Source organism: Myxocyprinus asiaticus, chromosome 29 (assembly GCF_019703515.2).
Source record: "Myxocyprinus asiaticus isolate MX2 ecotype Aquarium Trade chromosome 29, UBuf_Myxa_2, whole genome shotgun sequence".
In the NCBI taxonomy this organism is placed as follows: Eukaryota; Metazoa; Chordata; class Actinopteri; order Cypriniformes; family Catostomidae; genus Myxocyprinus; species Myxocyprinus asiaticus.
In genome coordinates, this window is record NC_059372.1 from 9,122,788 (window position 1) to 9,139,663 (window position 16,876).

Sequence of the window (16,876 nt, forward strand, 5' to 3'; positions counted from 1 at the left end):
TATTTCTACCATGGCTTTTTTTTATTACATATAATCAAAAGGCCACCTAATAATAATAATAATAATAATAACAATAATAATAATTAATATTGTCTATTATTTTTAAATATTATGCCATTTATTGCTATTATTATTCCATATTATGTGCTATTATTATTGTAACATATTACATAAAATATTTTAACATTTTATTAATTATTAATTTATAAATATTAAATTTATTATGACATAATAATAATGCTTTGATAAACTCCATATTGTTCGTTTTTAACATTTTATTCCTACCATGGCTATCTTTATTTCAAATAGTCAAAAAGCCACCGACTACACAATAGTAATAATAATAATAATAATAATAATAATGATGATGATGATGATAATAATCATTTATATTTGAAATATTTTGCTAATTGTTGCTATTATTATTGTAGATAAAATATTTTATATTTTTAAATTAATTATTAATTGTATAAATATTAATTTTATGAATGATACATAATAATAATGCTTTGATGAACTCCTTTATAACTACCATTTGATAAACTGCTATTTTATTTTTATTTCAAATAGTCAAGATGTTACATAATAATAATAATAATAATAATGTATATTTTTATCAATTATATATGGTTTTATTGTTATTATTATTATATTGTTAAATGCTATTACAGATACATATTAATAATGTTTTGATAAACTCCTTTAGCTATAGTACTAGTGCCCCCTTGTGGTTATTCTACCATCTTAATTCTATTATGTTTAACTCTATTTCAAATGGTTAAGACTTAAAAATTAACTGAATTGAAATAAGGATCACACTTTAAAAATAAGTTTTCTGTTTTACAGGACTAATTGGGTGAAGGAGTATTTGGATATTGCTCCATATCTGATTTTAATATTTAAGCAGACATATGGAGTTCTGCCCAACGGCAAGAAAAAGACTCACTATTACAATGAAATCAGCGTGTCAATTTCCTGTGGCATTTTATTAGCTGCACTGCAGGTAAGAACTGCAAACCATTTAAAAAACACATCATTATTTTAGTACCATTGTTCTCTAGATTGTTTACTTTTATTTGACTGTATTTTACCTTAGAATGTTGGTCTGGTTACTGTGACGACCACTCCACTGAACTGCGGCCCACAGCTCAGGTCCCTCCTCCAACGTCCAGCCAATGAGAAGCTTCTAATGTTACTTCCTGTTGGATATCCTGCGTCTGATGCCAAAGTGCCTGATCTCGAACGCAAGGATCTTAATGACATCATGGTGTCTGTGTGACAATATTACCAATAATTAACTGCAACTTTACAAATGTGATGTCATAAAAAGTGCCAATTTGACTGTATGATTTTATTCTGTGTAATGGAGTATTTTAAAATTGGACCAAATATTCTACCTTACTTCCTTTTTTTTTAAACTTTTTTTTAATCTTTTGACCATATAGTTACTTAAAGGAACAGTAAAAGATTACAATGGCACACACATACAGTATGTACAGTAAGACAGGGCCCATTACTCGCTGAGTATTAAGTGTAACTATTGTTTTGATATGTTTTAATATGTCAAAATCAAAAGATATGGCCTATTTAAATCTCTCAAAAAAGAGTAAGTGGCCTTGATCCATGCAAACCATTAAATTAATTATATGTGTGCATGTAATGTTGTTGTTTGTTTTTTTTATTATTCCCGACTACTTGCATAGACACTTAAATAATTGTTTATTAAATGATTTATTTTATCATGCAAATACACATTTAAGACAAAACTCCACAAGGTCACATTTTATTGTACAGGTGTTGCGATACAGCAATGCAATCTGTTGTTCTGTAGTTTAATTTCCAATGCAATTTGTTGCCCACAATCAGTTTTGCAAGTCGGATCACATTCAGTTCACTCAGTCTCAGTCAATCACTATAGTAGTGTTATTACTGAAACGTTTTATATAATTTTGTGTTCAGTACATGGAGGAACGTACAGAATATCTGTAGCTATCTTGATACAAACCTCATGTTTGTCCGACCCGTTTATTAAAAAGCAGTGTTTCATTAATTTAATTTAATTAATTTTTCTTTTATCCACATATAATTTGTAGGTATGATCAGGGCCATAGCTAGTGGGGTGAAAGGTGGTAATGATTCTAGGGGCCCAAAGGTCATGGGGGGCCCACAACAAATTCAAAACTGTATTTTTTAATAAGTAAAGGGCCCAGAGCAATATGCAGGTAGGGGGCCCATAAATCCTTGCTACGGCCCTGGGTATGATGCACACACAGACACTTACAACACATACTACACTTTTATTTAATAGTACCAGAACAGTATTCGATTATTAGTAATATAGGAAGTGTTTATTATTTATACATTTTATATATTTAATATATAAATATATTTTTAAATATTGACATTTAATGATCAGTATGACACACACACATGACACGTAAAAAGTAATTAATAGTCTCATAACGGTATTAGTAGTTTTTTTTTTCAGCATCGCGAGCTTCGTTAAGTGACTTTTATTTTGAAATAGATTTTCTGTACGTAAAAGGAAACGTTCGAACAGGATGACGTATTTACGTTGACCAGTACAGGAAGTTCTCTGGTAGTTGTCAGATAGTCGACTTTGTTTTTTCTATTATTATTATTATTATTTTTTTATCCATTCTCTTAATAGACTTGCATATATTTTAACCGATTAAAGTTTAGTAATGTATGTAATATTTCTCAACATCGTTCGAACTGCATTGTAATGCATTAAGCTTTTTAAGGTCAGTGGTGGTGTTGTCATTAGAAGTGCAGTTGGATTTCTAAAGGTGATCCACTCGTCCTCTATATTAACTCAATCCCGGAGATGTCGTGCACGCTGGAAAAGGTGCTGGGTGACGCGCGAACGCTGCTGGAGCGGCTGAAGGAGCACGACACGGCCGCAGAGAGTCTCATCGAGCAGTCGAGCTCTCTCAGCCACAAGATCCACAGCATGAAGGAGGTCGCCAACACTCTCCCTGACAAGGCATGACATAAACTCTCACACTCTTTACAGAACACATGTGATGTGACTTTAAAAAGCATGCTCACGGATTACTGTTTGTGTGCACGTGTTATTGCACGTGCAAGTTACAGTATATAAGGCATGCATTGGATATGCTTAGTGGTGTGTGTGTGTATATGTATATATATATATATATATATATATATATATATATACAGGTGCATCTCAATAAATTAGAATGTCGTGGAAAAGTTCATTTATTTCAGTAATTCAACTCAAATTGTGAAACTCGTGTATTAAATAAATTCAGTGCACACAGACTGAAGTAGTTTAAGTCTTTGGTTCTTTTAATTGTGATGATTTTGGCTCACATTTAACAAAAACCCACCAATTCACTATCTCAAAAAATTAGAATATGGTGACATGCCAATCAGCTAATCAACTCAAAACACCTGCAAAGGTTTCCTGAGCCTTCAAAATGGTCTCTCAGTTTGGTTCACTAGGCTACACAATCATGGGGAAAACTGCTGATCTGACAGTTGTCCAGAAGACAATCATTGACACCCTTCACAAGGAGGGTAAGCCACAAACATTCATTGCCAAAGAAGCTGGCTGTTCACAGAGTGCTGTATCCAAGCATGTTAACAGAAAGTTGAGTGGAAGGAAAAAGTGTGGAAGAAAAAGATGCACAACCAACCGAGAGAACCGCAGCCTTATGATTGTCAAGCAAAATCAATTCAAGAATTTGGGTGAACTTCACAAGGAATGGACTGAGGCTGGGGTCAAGGCATCAAGAGCCACCACACACAGACGTGTCAAGGAATTTGGCTACAGTTGTCGTATTCCTCTTGTTAAGCCACTCCTGAACCACTGACAACGTCAAAGGCGTCTTACCTGGGCTAAGGAGAAGAAGAACTGGACTGTTGCCCAGTGTTCCAAAGTCCTTTTTTCAGATGAGAGCAAGTTTTGTATTTCATTTGGAAACCAAGGTCCTAGAGTCTGGAGGAAGGGTGGAGAAGCTCATAGCCCAAGTTGCTTGAAGTCCAGTGTTAAGTTTCCACAGTCTGTGATGATTTGGGGTGCAATGTCATCTGCTGGTGTTGGTCCATTGTGTTTTTTGAAAACCAAAGTCACTGCACCCGTTTACCAAGAAATTTTGGAGCACTTCAGGCTTCCTTCTGCTGACCAGCTTTTTAAAGATGCTGATTTCATTTTCCAGCAGGATTTGGCACCTGCCCACACTGCCAAAAGCACCAAAAGTTGGTTAAATGACCATGGTGTTGGTGTGCTTGACTGGCCAGCAAACTCACCAGACCTGAACCCCATAGAGAATCTATGGGGTATTGTCAAGAGGAAAATGAGAAACAAGAGACCAAAAAATGCAGATGAGCTGAAGGCCACTGTCAAAGAAACCTGGGCTTCCATACCACCTCAGCAGTGCCACAAACTGATCACCTCCATGCCACGCCGAATTGAGGCAGTAATTAAAGCAAAAGGAGCCCCTACCAAGTATTAAGTACATATACAGTAAATGAACATACTTTCCAGAAGGCCAACAATTCACTAAAAATGTTTTTTTTATTGGTCTTATGATGTATTCTAATTTTTTGAGAGAGTGAATTGGTGGGTTTTTGTTAAATGTGAGCCAAAATCATCACAATTAAAAGAACCAAAGACTTAAACTACTTCAGTCTGTGTGCACTGAATTTATTTAATACACGAGTTTCACAATTTGAGTTGAATTACTGAAATAAATGAACTTTTCCACGACATTCTAATTTATTGAGATGCACCTGTGTGTATATATATATATATATACACACACACACACACATACATAATTTTGCTGTTTTGGAAGGAAATTGGTACATTAATTCACCAAAGTGGCATTCAGCTGATCACAAAGTATAGTCAGGACATTACTGATGTAAAAAACAGCATCATCACTATTTGAAAAAAGTCATTTTTGATCAAATCTAGACAGACCCCATTTCCAGCAGCCATCACTCCAACACCTTATCCTTGAGTAATCATGCTAAATTGCTAATTTTGTACTAGAAAATCACTTGCCATTATATCAAATACAGTTTAAACTATTTGGTTCGTTAAATTAAGCTTAACATTGTCTTTGTGTTTGTTTTTGAGTTGCCACAGTATGCAATAGACTGGCATGTCTTAAGGTCAATATTATTATTCCTAATAAAAGCTTTTGCTAAATGAAGCATAACCAATAACTAACAAAACATCTCAAAATAAAGTTGTATTTTTTTTCTGTCTTAAGTATATGGAGGAAAACACAGAGTATCAGGAGCTGTCCAGATACAAACCTCACGTGCTGCTGAACCAGGAGAACACCCAAATCAAAGAACTCCAGCAAGAGAACAGAGGCAAGACGTCAGATGTTCTTCAAAGTATCTCTCATTTTTCAGATGTATTGAGATTCTTAATGCCCATGTCAACTCTTTCCTTTTCACAGAGCTTTGGCTCTCTCTGGAGGAGCATCAGTATGCTTTAGAGTTGATCATGGGCAGGTACAGGAAGCAGATGCTTCAGCTGATGATGGAAAAGAAGGAGCTGGATACCAAACCTGTACTCAGCCTTCACCAGGATCATGCTAAGGTGCCAAACCTTTTGTTGTCTATTAGTTAAATAATGATATTTAAAATTAAAAAATATAAAATAATAACTTGCTTTGACACTGAAACAACTTTTCTTTTTGGCTGATGTCACGGAGCCCTCTTATCTTCTATTCAACCACTTTTCATGATCTAATCAATTCCTGATGGATAAAATCAAATCCCATACTCGTTGAATATCTTGTTTCACTGGGAAATATGATGCATTATGGAAGTAAAATGTGTTCCAAATGCTGTTTCAACACCCAAGCTATGTTTTCTGTAAAATAATTGTGATAACTTTTTTGGTGTCCTTACTAGTCAAAAATGAGCCCTAAAATAAGCAATCTTTTTTCTAGGAGGTCCAAAGCCAGTTGGAACGGATATGTGAAATGGGTCAAGTTATGCGTCGAGCAGTACAGATGGATGACCAACATTACTGCTCTGTCAAAGAGAGACTAGCACAACTAGAGGTTATGACTATTTATTTATTTGGTCATATTATACATAGTTTATTCTACATTTATTTATACAGTATATTTTTATTCATTTATGTGGATATTTTTATTTTTAATCATTTATTTATGTAATAGTCATTTGTTTATTTTAAATTATATTTATTTACTTTACAATTATTTATTTTATAGTTTAAGTTTATTCTAATTTATTTATACAGTATATTTTTATTTATTTATGTGGATATTTTTATTAATTTTTTTAATTATGTATTTACCTTAGTTCATTTATTTGTTTAAATATTATGTATTACTATTATATATATAGTTTATTCTACATTTATACAGTATATTTTTATTTATTTATGTGGATATTTTTATTTTTAATCATGTATTTATTTATTTATTTATTTTGTTTTTTCAAATGATAAATTTTCTTTTACTTTTATTTATATTTAATTATATGGATGTTTTTATTTCATCTTTAATTATGTATTTACTTTAGTTGATCTATTTGTTTATTTCAAATGGTATTCGGATATCAAATGGCATTTTTTTCCTTTTACATATATTTATGTATATGGATATTTTTTTATTTATTTTTATTTATTTAGAGTTATTTGTTTATTTCAAATGATATATTTATTCAACATTTGTTTATATGGATATTTGTCTTTTTTTAAGTTATGGGTTTATGTACTTGATGTGTATTTTTTTTATTATTATTTATTCATTTGTTTTCATAATTGTCCAAGTAAATGAGCAAAAAAACAAACAAAAAAACAATATATATATATATATATATATATATATTAGCATACAGTTTTCTGTACAGTATCAATGAATACTGAACAAATATTTCACTTTTGCTGTAGATTTAGATTCAAATCTGTTTGTGCATCTGCTAACATAACACTTTTTTTGTTGATGCAGATTGAAAACAAGGAGCTCAGGGATCTTCTTTCAATCAGTAGTAGCTTTGTGAGACCGCAGAGAGACGAGACAACCCCATTAGAGATGACGCCCAAGACCCTGGAGAAATAGAGACCTAATAGAGGAAATGTCCCTAAAGCTGAGTGCAGTTTGTATATTTGTGTGTCAGGTGACCTGGTGTCAGCTGACAGTAATATCTGTTTACTTTTTAACCTGTCCTGGCAGTTGTTTAGCTTCCTGCTGCCCAAAAATGCATTTTTGAATGTTTAGTATAGATATCAAAAAGTGTTTGTTCAGGAAAGATGCATCACCTCCTCTCCAGTTTTTTAAAAAGAATAAAAAAATAGACATTCAGTAACGTTAGGCAAATGTGCATTATAGATAAATTCTGCCTCCATTTCTGTTGACATTTTCATTTGTAGTTTTGTGAGGTTGCACAATTAAATTAATAGCTGTCTAATGTGTTTTGAGTAAATTCTGTACATGTGAAAACAGATTATCAACAGATCCAACTAACCTCAGTATAGTATAGTAGTATTGTTTTAATAGTATTGCATCTTTCAAATATTTGATGTAATCATTTTGTACATCATGTAACATGGAATTATAATCATAATTCTCTTTAGATTGCCTCAATGTTTGCCAGACTTTTTTATTGTGAATTGTTGTATTTTCATCTCAGGAGAGCAATCACACGCACCACAGTTGTTATTTTGTAACAGTAAATATGTAATGTAAAATAAAATAGAAACATTCAAGTTCAGAGGTGATGAGTTTTATGTTTATCAGTGGTTAACATTTAGAATAATATTAAAAATGTGCATCATTTTCTGGGAAAAACTACATTAGAGAGCAAATTACATAGTTGTATTGCACATACTCAAAGTATATTATTGATTTTATGATACTGATATTTTTTTTCTACCTAATTGTAGTTTTTGTTTTCCTTTCTAAAACTAGAAACTGTTATAAATTGTGTGTGTATATATATATATATACAAATTTTACTTTAATGTTAATGAATGGAACCTTATTGTAATGCATTAGGCATCATGAACTAACAATGAACAATATATTTTTTTACAGCATTTATTAATCTTTGTTAATGTTAGTTAATAAAAAAAAATTACATTTTAGTTCATGTTAGTTCATAGTGCATACATACAACTGATAAAAAATAAAAAAAAGTATTACTGTATGTTAAAATTAACATTAACCAAGATTAATAAATGCTTTAAAAGTATTTTTCATTGTTAGTTCATGTTAACTAATGTTAACATATGGAATAAAACGTGTTATTGAAATTTCTGTTTTTTCCAAAAGCATCATACTAATTTTCAATAATAAATCTACTGATATCAAGCATTTGATTAATTTTATTATTATTATTATTATTGCATTTCTGTATTTATTTATTTATTTGTTATAAATTAAAGTCCATACCCATCTTGTGATGTTTACATTTTAAAAGGTAACTTTCATTTTAGTGTATGCATATATTTGGTGATGATTGTATATTAAACAGACCGAACCAAGTACCAGACTTGCATAGTTTTATCCGCCTGTCCAGTAGATGACGCCATCAGCAGTGTGTATATCCACCATTATCGAAGAAGAAAATGTGACAGCAGTGTTAAAGCCGAAGTCTATCCGCACTACCGCTGTAGTCGTCGTGTTTGAATCATGTCTGAGAAAGAGCTCGGCCAGAAGTGGGACCGCTGCCTCGCGGACTGTGCCGTTAAAATCGGTAAGATCTCATTTTCTTTCATAATTAATTAAAATAAATGCCAGGTTTGTCGTGTTTGTGTAGGGCACTCAGGTCACAGATAAGACGCCCACACACGGGCTGTATCACAACAACTAGTAAGCCATCTACCTAGACAGCACTCTGGGCATCATATGTGCGTTTGATTCCAGCGTTCCGATTATACTCAAAAATACTGTCTAGGTAGGTGGCTCAATATATTTTAGACACAATTGTAGCATAAATACTAATTTAATCTGGTACTACCATGCTTTTTGTACTATGCCATAGTAATACTCTAAATACTACAGTACATTAATCATTCAGTACCATAGTATTACCATATGATCACCTAAATAAAACATAATATAAATTTTTATGTAATAAAATGGTTTCATTTTGTCCCGTAGGCACTGGTCTGGGCATAGGAATAGTGTTCTCAGTTGTGTTCTTCAAGCGTAAGTACTCTACTATGTTTAAATCTGACAATCTAGTTTACGTCTATATACACACATATGATTTAACTATACATAATATATCCTGCTTTGAAATGTCTTGCAGGCCGGACGTTGCCCATTGCGTTTGGCACAGGACTAGGTCTTGGCATGGCATATTCCAACTGCCAGAATGACTTGAGATCACATTATGTGCTGCACAGAAATGTTGCTAAGGTTTGTATGTTTTCTTTTGATCAGATTGCGTCATTACCAGTTTAAGGCCACGTCCACACTAATCCATTTAAGTTTGAAACCTCCGTTTTCGGTTTTCTATCGTTTTCCAAAGTATGCGGTAATGGAGAGCCGTTTCAAAATATGCCGTTTTCGGTGGAGGAAAATGCTGTTCTAGTGTGGGTGAGAGGTGTTAACGTATCGAAATTAATGTGTTTTCAAATGAAACTGTACTAGTGTGGAGTATTTTTGCACTGGAGGTTGGTGTGCATAAAATTATCCTAAATGTTCCAACAAATTATTTATAAAATGCACGTATGGAAAAATGTTCAGTTACATGCATGTTCCCATTTAAATATGAAACTGCTGCGGTGCTTTCACTTATCTGTATATTATTAATTTATCATCATTTGTTTTTAAGTAGAAAAAGTAGAAAAAAGAAATTCGACTCCTTGCTCCAAAAATGTGTGTTTTACATTTGACTACTTTACTACGTATGTTTGCAACTGGAAAATATGCATATAGACCTTTATCGTCACTACTAACCAGCATTTTTATAAATTAATTATTATTATTATTATTATTAGTGATATTTGCCCTTGAATTGATTATCGAACTTTTTTTTTTTTTTTTTTTTTTTTTACAGAAAACCCAACGTGTTGCCCAATTATGTCAAATACTTCAATTGAATCAATTAATGAAAAGGTCACTGCAATGTTTAAACTCATAACTAGATAGGCATAGAATAGTATGAAATATATTGCATGTTAAATAACAGATTAAAAACAAGAATTCATTTGAAAGAATACACACTCTAAATATATTGGGCATTTTTGGGCCTTGATTAATTTCTGAGCCTGCTCATAACATAGGAACAAATCCAGGGAATTTGGGAATTTTATAAACAAGTCCCCTGTTTCTAAGCGGCCTATTTTTCATTAATATAAAAAAAAAAAGCTAAAATCTATGAATTCTTAATAACAACTATTTAAATGCCACAATAATTTCCATTTGACCAAACAAAATTGCTTGCATTTAAAAATATTCAAGGGCAAGCACATGGGTATTCCCAAAAACCTCAGTTCTGTACTTGATCATTTGAGTTGGTAGTACTTAATTCTTGATTTTATGGATTTTTAAGCCAAAGAAGTTCAAGGAACTAACAACTATTCTTTAACTTTGTGTATCACTCCAAGTTCACCTTGTAATTAAGTGTTTGTGTTGTACACATAAATGCAAATTAAGTAAAGCATAAAATGTTATAAATACACCGATCAGCCACAACATTAAAACCACCTGCTTAATATTGTGTAGGTCCCCCTCGTGCTGCCAAAACGGCGCCAACCCGCATCCCAGAATAGCATTCTGAGATGATATTCTTCTCACCACAATTGTACAGAGTGGTTATCTGAGTTACTGTAGACTTTGTCAGTTCAAACCAGTCTGGCCATTCTCCACTGACCTCTCTCATCAACAAGGCATTTCCGTCCACAGAACTGCCACTCACTGGATGTTTTTGGCACCATTCGGACTAAATTCTGGAGACTTTTGTGTGTGAAAATCCCAGGAGATCAGCAGTTACAGAAATACACAAACCAGCCCATCTGGCACCAACAATCATGCCACGGTCCAGATCACTGAGATCACATTTTTTTCCCCATTCTGATGGTTGATATGAACATTAACTGAAGCTCCTGACCCGTATCTGATGATTTTATGCATTGCACTGCTGCCACACCATTGGCTGATTAGATAATTGCATGAATGATTGTTGGTGCCAGACGGGCTGGTTTGAGTATTTCTGTAACTGCTGGGATTTTTTCGCACAACAGTCTCTAGAATTTACTCAGAATGGTGCCAAAAACAAAAAAACATCCAGTGAGCGGCAGTTCTCCGGATGGAAACGCCTTGTTGATGAGAGAGGTCAACAGAGAATGGTTAGACTGGTTCGAACTGATAAAGTCTACGGTAACTCGGATAACCACTCTGTACAATTGTGGTGAGAAGAATATAATCTCAGAATGCTATTCTATGATGTGGGTTGGCGCTGTTTTGGCGGCAAGAGGGGGACCTACATAATAATATGCAGGTGGTTTTAATGTTGTGGCTGATCGGTGTATATACGTTTCTGAGTAGAAGCTATTTATTTTCTTACGTTATGGTTGTTGAGCCAATAAATCATTTTTTTTTAAGTGTAGAAGTTATTCAAATCCTGACCTCTGTTTTCTCATTTCTCTTTCAGGAACAGTAGAATTGCATCAGTTATGGACTCTATCTTCTGCCTTGCTCTTCTTTCATTTACATGAAGCCTGACTCAATCAGAGTGGTTGGCTCCCTCTACTCCACAATATGTATGTTCATCAACAGGACAGCCTGTATGAGAAAAGCCTGTATGATAATAAAAGGTTAAATTTAGAAGTTTGCTAACGATTGCTTTATATTGTTTACCTAACATTTTAATAAAGAATATTAATTTATGCCTCTGTTCTTGCATATCATGTTGCCTATATGCTTTAATTATAATCTCAGTAATGGTGTGGGCACAGCAGCTGCTGTCATCTGGCTTTTTATCCAGGCCTTGATGATTTTCAGCACCAGCCAAACTAGTGCACTTATTGTTTTAAACTAAAAGCTGGACAAACTGGCAATGTTGGCATGATGACAATTTTCCTCCAGTGAAGTGTCTTTTTTTTTTTTTTTCCTGTTGTTCTAAAATTGCACTTTTCTTGTATTGTTGCTTTATAGACCAAAGTAAAAGTGAGAATTCTGGCCAATATAACAAAAGTTCCATGCATGATGTGATGTGTGAATTTAAAGGAAAGTTAATTTATTTTAGAAATAAGGTTTCAAAGAATTGTTACAGATATGGTGGGTGTAAAACAAAAAACTATACAAATATTACATTTAATGTATTATCTTTTGCTTTTTTTAAAGTCAATATCAATATTTTCTTTTCCTGGAATGAAGTAAAAAAAAAAAAAAAAAAAAAAAGGGGCAAATATACTATCATTATCCATTCTATCCATCAAAGGTATATTCCAATTAAAACACAAGTTAAGCTCTATCCACATCATCTGTTGCATGTTGTCAATTAGCACAGAAAATAATTACTGCCTGTACTTCAGTTTAAAAAAATCATTGACAATTATGCACTAATATTGAAAGTCTGTGGAGCAACTATATTGTACAACATTAATTTTGCAATAATCTCAGCTCATAAAAACAAAAAAAATGCACTGACAATCACAGACTTACAACGTATGGTGCAAAAGTGAAACGGTTTTGACTCATTTGTGTGTTTGTTAAAAGAAACGTGACCAATGTATTTTCAATGGAAGTCTATGTGGCAACCACTCAAAACATTTCTGGAGTGTTCTTTTTTTTTAGGGCTCTTGTGGTTTATGTTTAAGGAAAAAATAAAATAATATATTATTGGCAACAGTACTAACCTACTGACATAAGACATTGTAAACTAACAGGAAGGAAAAAAAATAATGTTAACAAAAAATTGGTAACAATCACATGATTGTAATTTAGCCAAGTAATACAATAAAATCTTATATTGTCTAATACAAATTTACATAAACCCATTGTTAGATGCTAAATGCTTCCCTCTATTAACCCTGAATAACGATTGGCTGTGAATGTGCATAGTCGCATTAAGAGCGCAATGCTCAGACACACTTTATGCCCAACAGCCAAGTGTGGATCCCGCAGGCACCCTGAAGTGGACGATACAGGGATTAAGAGGGCGCAGGGAACAGCGAAGACGCCAACACAGTTACCTCTAGTGCACTCGTCCGCTCACTTTCACTCAATTACAGCCACACAATTAATGAATAAAGAATGCAGAGCTCATAAAAATCCATAGAAGGCAAACAGAAATTCACCTTAACATGAAGAACCAAATCGAGAGAAGTTTGGTTTTTAATTCACTCATCTAAAAATATCTCTAGGGCAGTGTTGTTCTTGCAACGCTCCCTCTCTTGCTCTCACACACTCTCGTACCAAAGCCCACCTCTCAGCTGCCCTCCCCCAAAGGGTGTCATAATGACACGAAGCTTTGAAATATTCTGACAGGCACAGAATTGCTCATACTGGCACTAAGCATTGAAGAAGCCAGACTATTGACAAAGGAAATTTGTAATTTTATTGCTTTGCTCATCTCACATTAACAAATGGACTGATGGCAGCTGAATATCTTTGCACTGATGTAAGTAAGGCACTCCGAGGTGATGAAATAAGCAACCTTGCCAGGATGGAAAGGATTACTATTAACGGGACATCTTGATCTTTTTCATCACCCAAGGTGGTCTCCTTTAGATTATAGTGAGGAGACCCCAAGATCATCAATTGGCATCACTCTCTCAATGCACTTGAAAAATGCTGGATGTGTGCTGGCTTCATTAAGAACAGAAGCGCACACAGTCCTGTTCATCCCATGATGAGTGGCTCACCTATCCCTCGAGTAGATGCGGCATCAGGTGCAGATCTGAATGTTCACAGGAGCTTCAATGACAGCAGCACTTTCGGTGATACTTGGAGCGTCAGTGGCAGCGGTCCATGGCTTCTCGCAGTCATTCTGTCCTTTATAATTTTGGTGACAGCTTGTGGGAACATTTTGTTGATTGCCTTAGTGTTTGCACATCAGACACTGCGATGCACCTCCAATTGCTTCCTGGTGTCCCTGTTCCTGTCGGACTTGATGGTGGCTCTAGTTGTGATGCCCCCTTCTATGCTGAATGTGCTGTGCGGGACTTGGGTTCTGGCACCTGGCTTCTGTCCCGTCTGGCTTTGTTTCGACGTGATGTGCTGTAGTGCTTCCATCCTCAACTTGTGCGTCATCAGTCTGGACCGCTACCTCTTCATCATCTCTCCATTGCGATACAAACAGCACATGACCCCGCCCCGTGCCTTGCTTCTTGTGGGTGGGGCTTGGGGGTTGGCAGCCCTCACTTCCTTCTTGCCAATCAAGATGGACTGGCACAGCTTGGGACGTATGCAAGACCTTTCCGAGCACGATTCCGCAAACACCACAGTCCCGAGGTTGAGTTCCATCTACCCCTCTTCGTACTTCCAACTTTCCACGTCGGGAACGCAGTCCACTCAGTGCCGCCTTAGAGTGACTCTCCCCTTCGCCCTTGTGGCGACCTTTCTCACCTTCTTCTTGCCCTCCACGGCCATCTGCTTCACCTACTGCCGAATCTTGTTGGCCGCCAGAAGACAAGCTCAACAGGTGGAGGCTCTTACTCATCCTCCGTACCCCCATCACTCACCCGGTGAACCATCCCGTCCTCCTTCTCCAGGTCATGCTGTCCAGGATGGAGATGACTACAGCCATCCGGAGCCACCCATGTTGCGGCATGCTCCGGTGAGATGCAGAAGTAATGAGTCGCAGAAAGCAGTGGGATGGGAATTCAATGTGTCAAGGGGTGACCACTAGAAAAGTTTTATTGAGAATAATATGACAAATTTTGGTGCATGCATTGCTTGATTTATGTGGGTATGTGTGTGCATGAATTCTTCTTAAACTGGCATTGAGCTCTCAACAAACTCAGGCAATAGAGTTTAAGAGTGCTTGCATTATCAAACCTTCTGGTCCAATGTTCAAGTGAAGTTTGTCTCCCCCTTTAACAATTACAAAAAAAAGGTGAAAGAAAAGTAGCTGAAAAGGGATGGGAAGAACCATTTTAAAGGCTGGAGGAGAAAGTAATGACAAACAAGAGTGTCAGTGTGCAATAATGGATTTGAAGAAGAGGAGGAGGGAAATGGGGGGGTAAAACTATTCAAAAGAATAGAAAAGACCTTGTGAGGCACTGTCACTTTCATCTGAGGGAAGACATACATAATAACTCTAGGCCAAGGTAACATCACTACCCATCTCTCGGCAGGCAAATTACAGTGAAATCTCTATGAATACATTTTTCTCTGTCTCTTTCTCTCAGTTGTCAGTGAACAGCGAGCGCAGATTGGCACACAGGCAAAGGAAGAGGGCTCTGAAAGCCAGTCTTACTCTGGGAGTACTCCTGGGTCTCTTCTTCAGTGCCTGGTTGCCCTTTTTCATCACCAACATGGCACAGGTCAGTCCACGAAACACCTTTTTAAGAACATAATCATTCACTTTGAGTGAAAATCTATTTGTCAAACTAAAACTTACCTTGTCCTTAAAGCACTCTACCAATTTAAAGGGTGAATTAAACATAGGGAAAAATGACAAATTGATAAAGAGAAAGATCTCTCTTTAATTAAGTAATTATTCCATACCCTGCTCTCAAGCTTTCAATGATTTTGTCCCCCATCTGTGTCCCTCACTTTCGAGCTTCTGGGCAAGCCTGTCTCTAGCCTTCTTTCACACACAATATGGTGTGTGAATAGCACTTCATCTCCGTCTCCTACTCTCCCTTTCATCATTCGTGGCATCCCAACCTCCTCTTCCGATGAACTAGACATCTTTGACCTTTTCCGCCTTTTCGGTATTGACGTCCTGATCTAAGACCTTTTCTTCTATACATTCAGGCGGTGTGTGAGTGCGTACCACCTTCCTTCTTCGATGCCATCACCTGGTTGGGCTACTGTAACAGCACGATAAACCCGATTATATACCCCCTGTTCATGAGGGACTTCAAGAGGGCATTGGCTCGACTTCTACCCTGCTCTACTCAAGCACCACGTAGGCCATCTCCGCCGCTTTCACTTTCGCTACGCAACTCAGGAGAGCCGCAACTGCCCTCCCTTGATCCCCCCTCCCTTGTGTCCGACCCACCTCAGCTACCAGCAACAGCTACAGATGCTGTTAACCTTTTTGATGCAGAACACGCAGGGATCAACCTGCCTTTACTGCTGCCCAATCAAGTTGATACATTGGATGACTAATACTCCGCAATAAGACAATGCAAAAATCATGATTTACTATGGATGGGACGAAATGGGTTTATCAGAAAATGTGTTAAGGCATGATGTGCTAAAAAATGATGGGATAAGTGTTGAGATTTTATGGACTGTATTCGTATTCTTGGCAAAACAGGAAGACAGTTTCGTTCCTCAAGGCAGATCACAGTGACTGTACGTTTAAAACAGACTCAACACCCGCTTCATTCATTACCATAACAACCACAACAACAGATGGATAAAGCAGACAAGAGTGAAAGAAATCTATCTAATATCTCACACAATGTCAAGTGGGTTGTCCATGGATCTGTAATTCATGTCTTAATTAAACAACAAACCACTCCTAACAAAGAGTGCAAGAGTATACACAAAATACTGACAATTTTCATGCAGCAGTTTATCACAGGCTTTAAATTACATTTTGCAGTCCTTAAAAATATTAGACATTAATTAGAGCTGAAATCTAGGAATAGCTTAAAGGAATATTCCGGGTTCAATACTAGTGAAGCTCAGTCGACAGCATTTGTGGCATAATTACCACAAAAATGTATTTTGACTCGTTTCTCCTTTTCTTTAAAAAAAAAAAA

The 16,876-nt window shown here is 35.6% G+C and overlaps 4 protein-coding genes across 4 annotated transcripts in view; all 4 read left to right on the forward strand.

Annotated features, from left to right (window-relative positions):
• The window catches only part of LOC127420003 (iodotyrosine deiodinase-like), a 5,677-nt gene extending 4,024 nt beyond the window's left edge, over positions 1-1,653 (forward strand). The window contains exons 4-5 of the mRNA XM_051661906.1: positions 847-1,003; positions 1,097-1,653. Of these exons, the coding sequence (XP_051517866.1) occupies positions 847-1,003; positions 1,097-1,279 (340 nt within the window). The 3' untranslated portion in view covers positions 1,280-1,653. The remainder of the gene's footprint in view (positions 1-846; positions 1,004-1,096) is intronic.
• A 905-nt stretch (positions 1,654-2,558) lies between these two features.
• LOC127420009 (suppressor of IKBKE 1-like) lies at positions 2,559-7,752 on the forward strand. Its single transcript, XM_051661911.1, has 5 exons — positions 2,559-3,007; positions 5,268-5,373; positions 5,463-5,605; positions 5,961-6,074; positions 6,990-7,752. The coding sequence occupies exons 1-5, from the start codon at positions 2,849-2,851 to the stop codon at positions 7,098-7,100; spliced, it is 633 nt and encodes a 210-aa protein (XP_051517871.1). The 5' UTR covers positions 2,559-2,848; the 3' UTR covers positions 7,101-7,752.
• An 818-nt stretch (positions 7,753-8,570) lies between these two features.
• Positions 8,571-11,878, forward strand: LOC127420015 (MICOS complex subunit MIC10-like). The gene is made up of 4 exons (XM_051661918.1): positions 8,571-8,736; positions 9,144-9,191; positions 9,295-9,404; positions 11,644-11,878. Exons 1-4 carry the CDS (start codon positions 8,673-8,675, stop codon positions 11,650-11,652), a joined length of 231 nt encoding a protein of 76 aa, XP_051517878.1. The 5' UTR covers positions 8,571-8,672; the 3' UTR covers positions 11,653-11,878.
• Positions 11,879-13,791: 1,913 nt separating this feature from the next.
• LOC127420199 (5-hydroxytryptamine receptor 6-like) lies at positions 13,792-16,670 on the forward strand. Its single transcript, XM_051662251.1, has 3 exons — positions 13,792-14,772; positions 15,347-15,481; positions 15,918-16,670. Exons 1-3 carry the CDS (start codon positions 13,792-13,794, stop codon positions 16,272-16,274), a joined length of 1,473 nt encoding a protein of 490 aa, XP_051518211.1. The 3' UTR covers positions 16,275-16,670.
• The last annotated feature ends 206 nt before the right edge of the window (positions 16,671-16,876 follow it).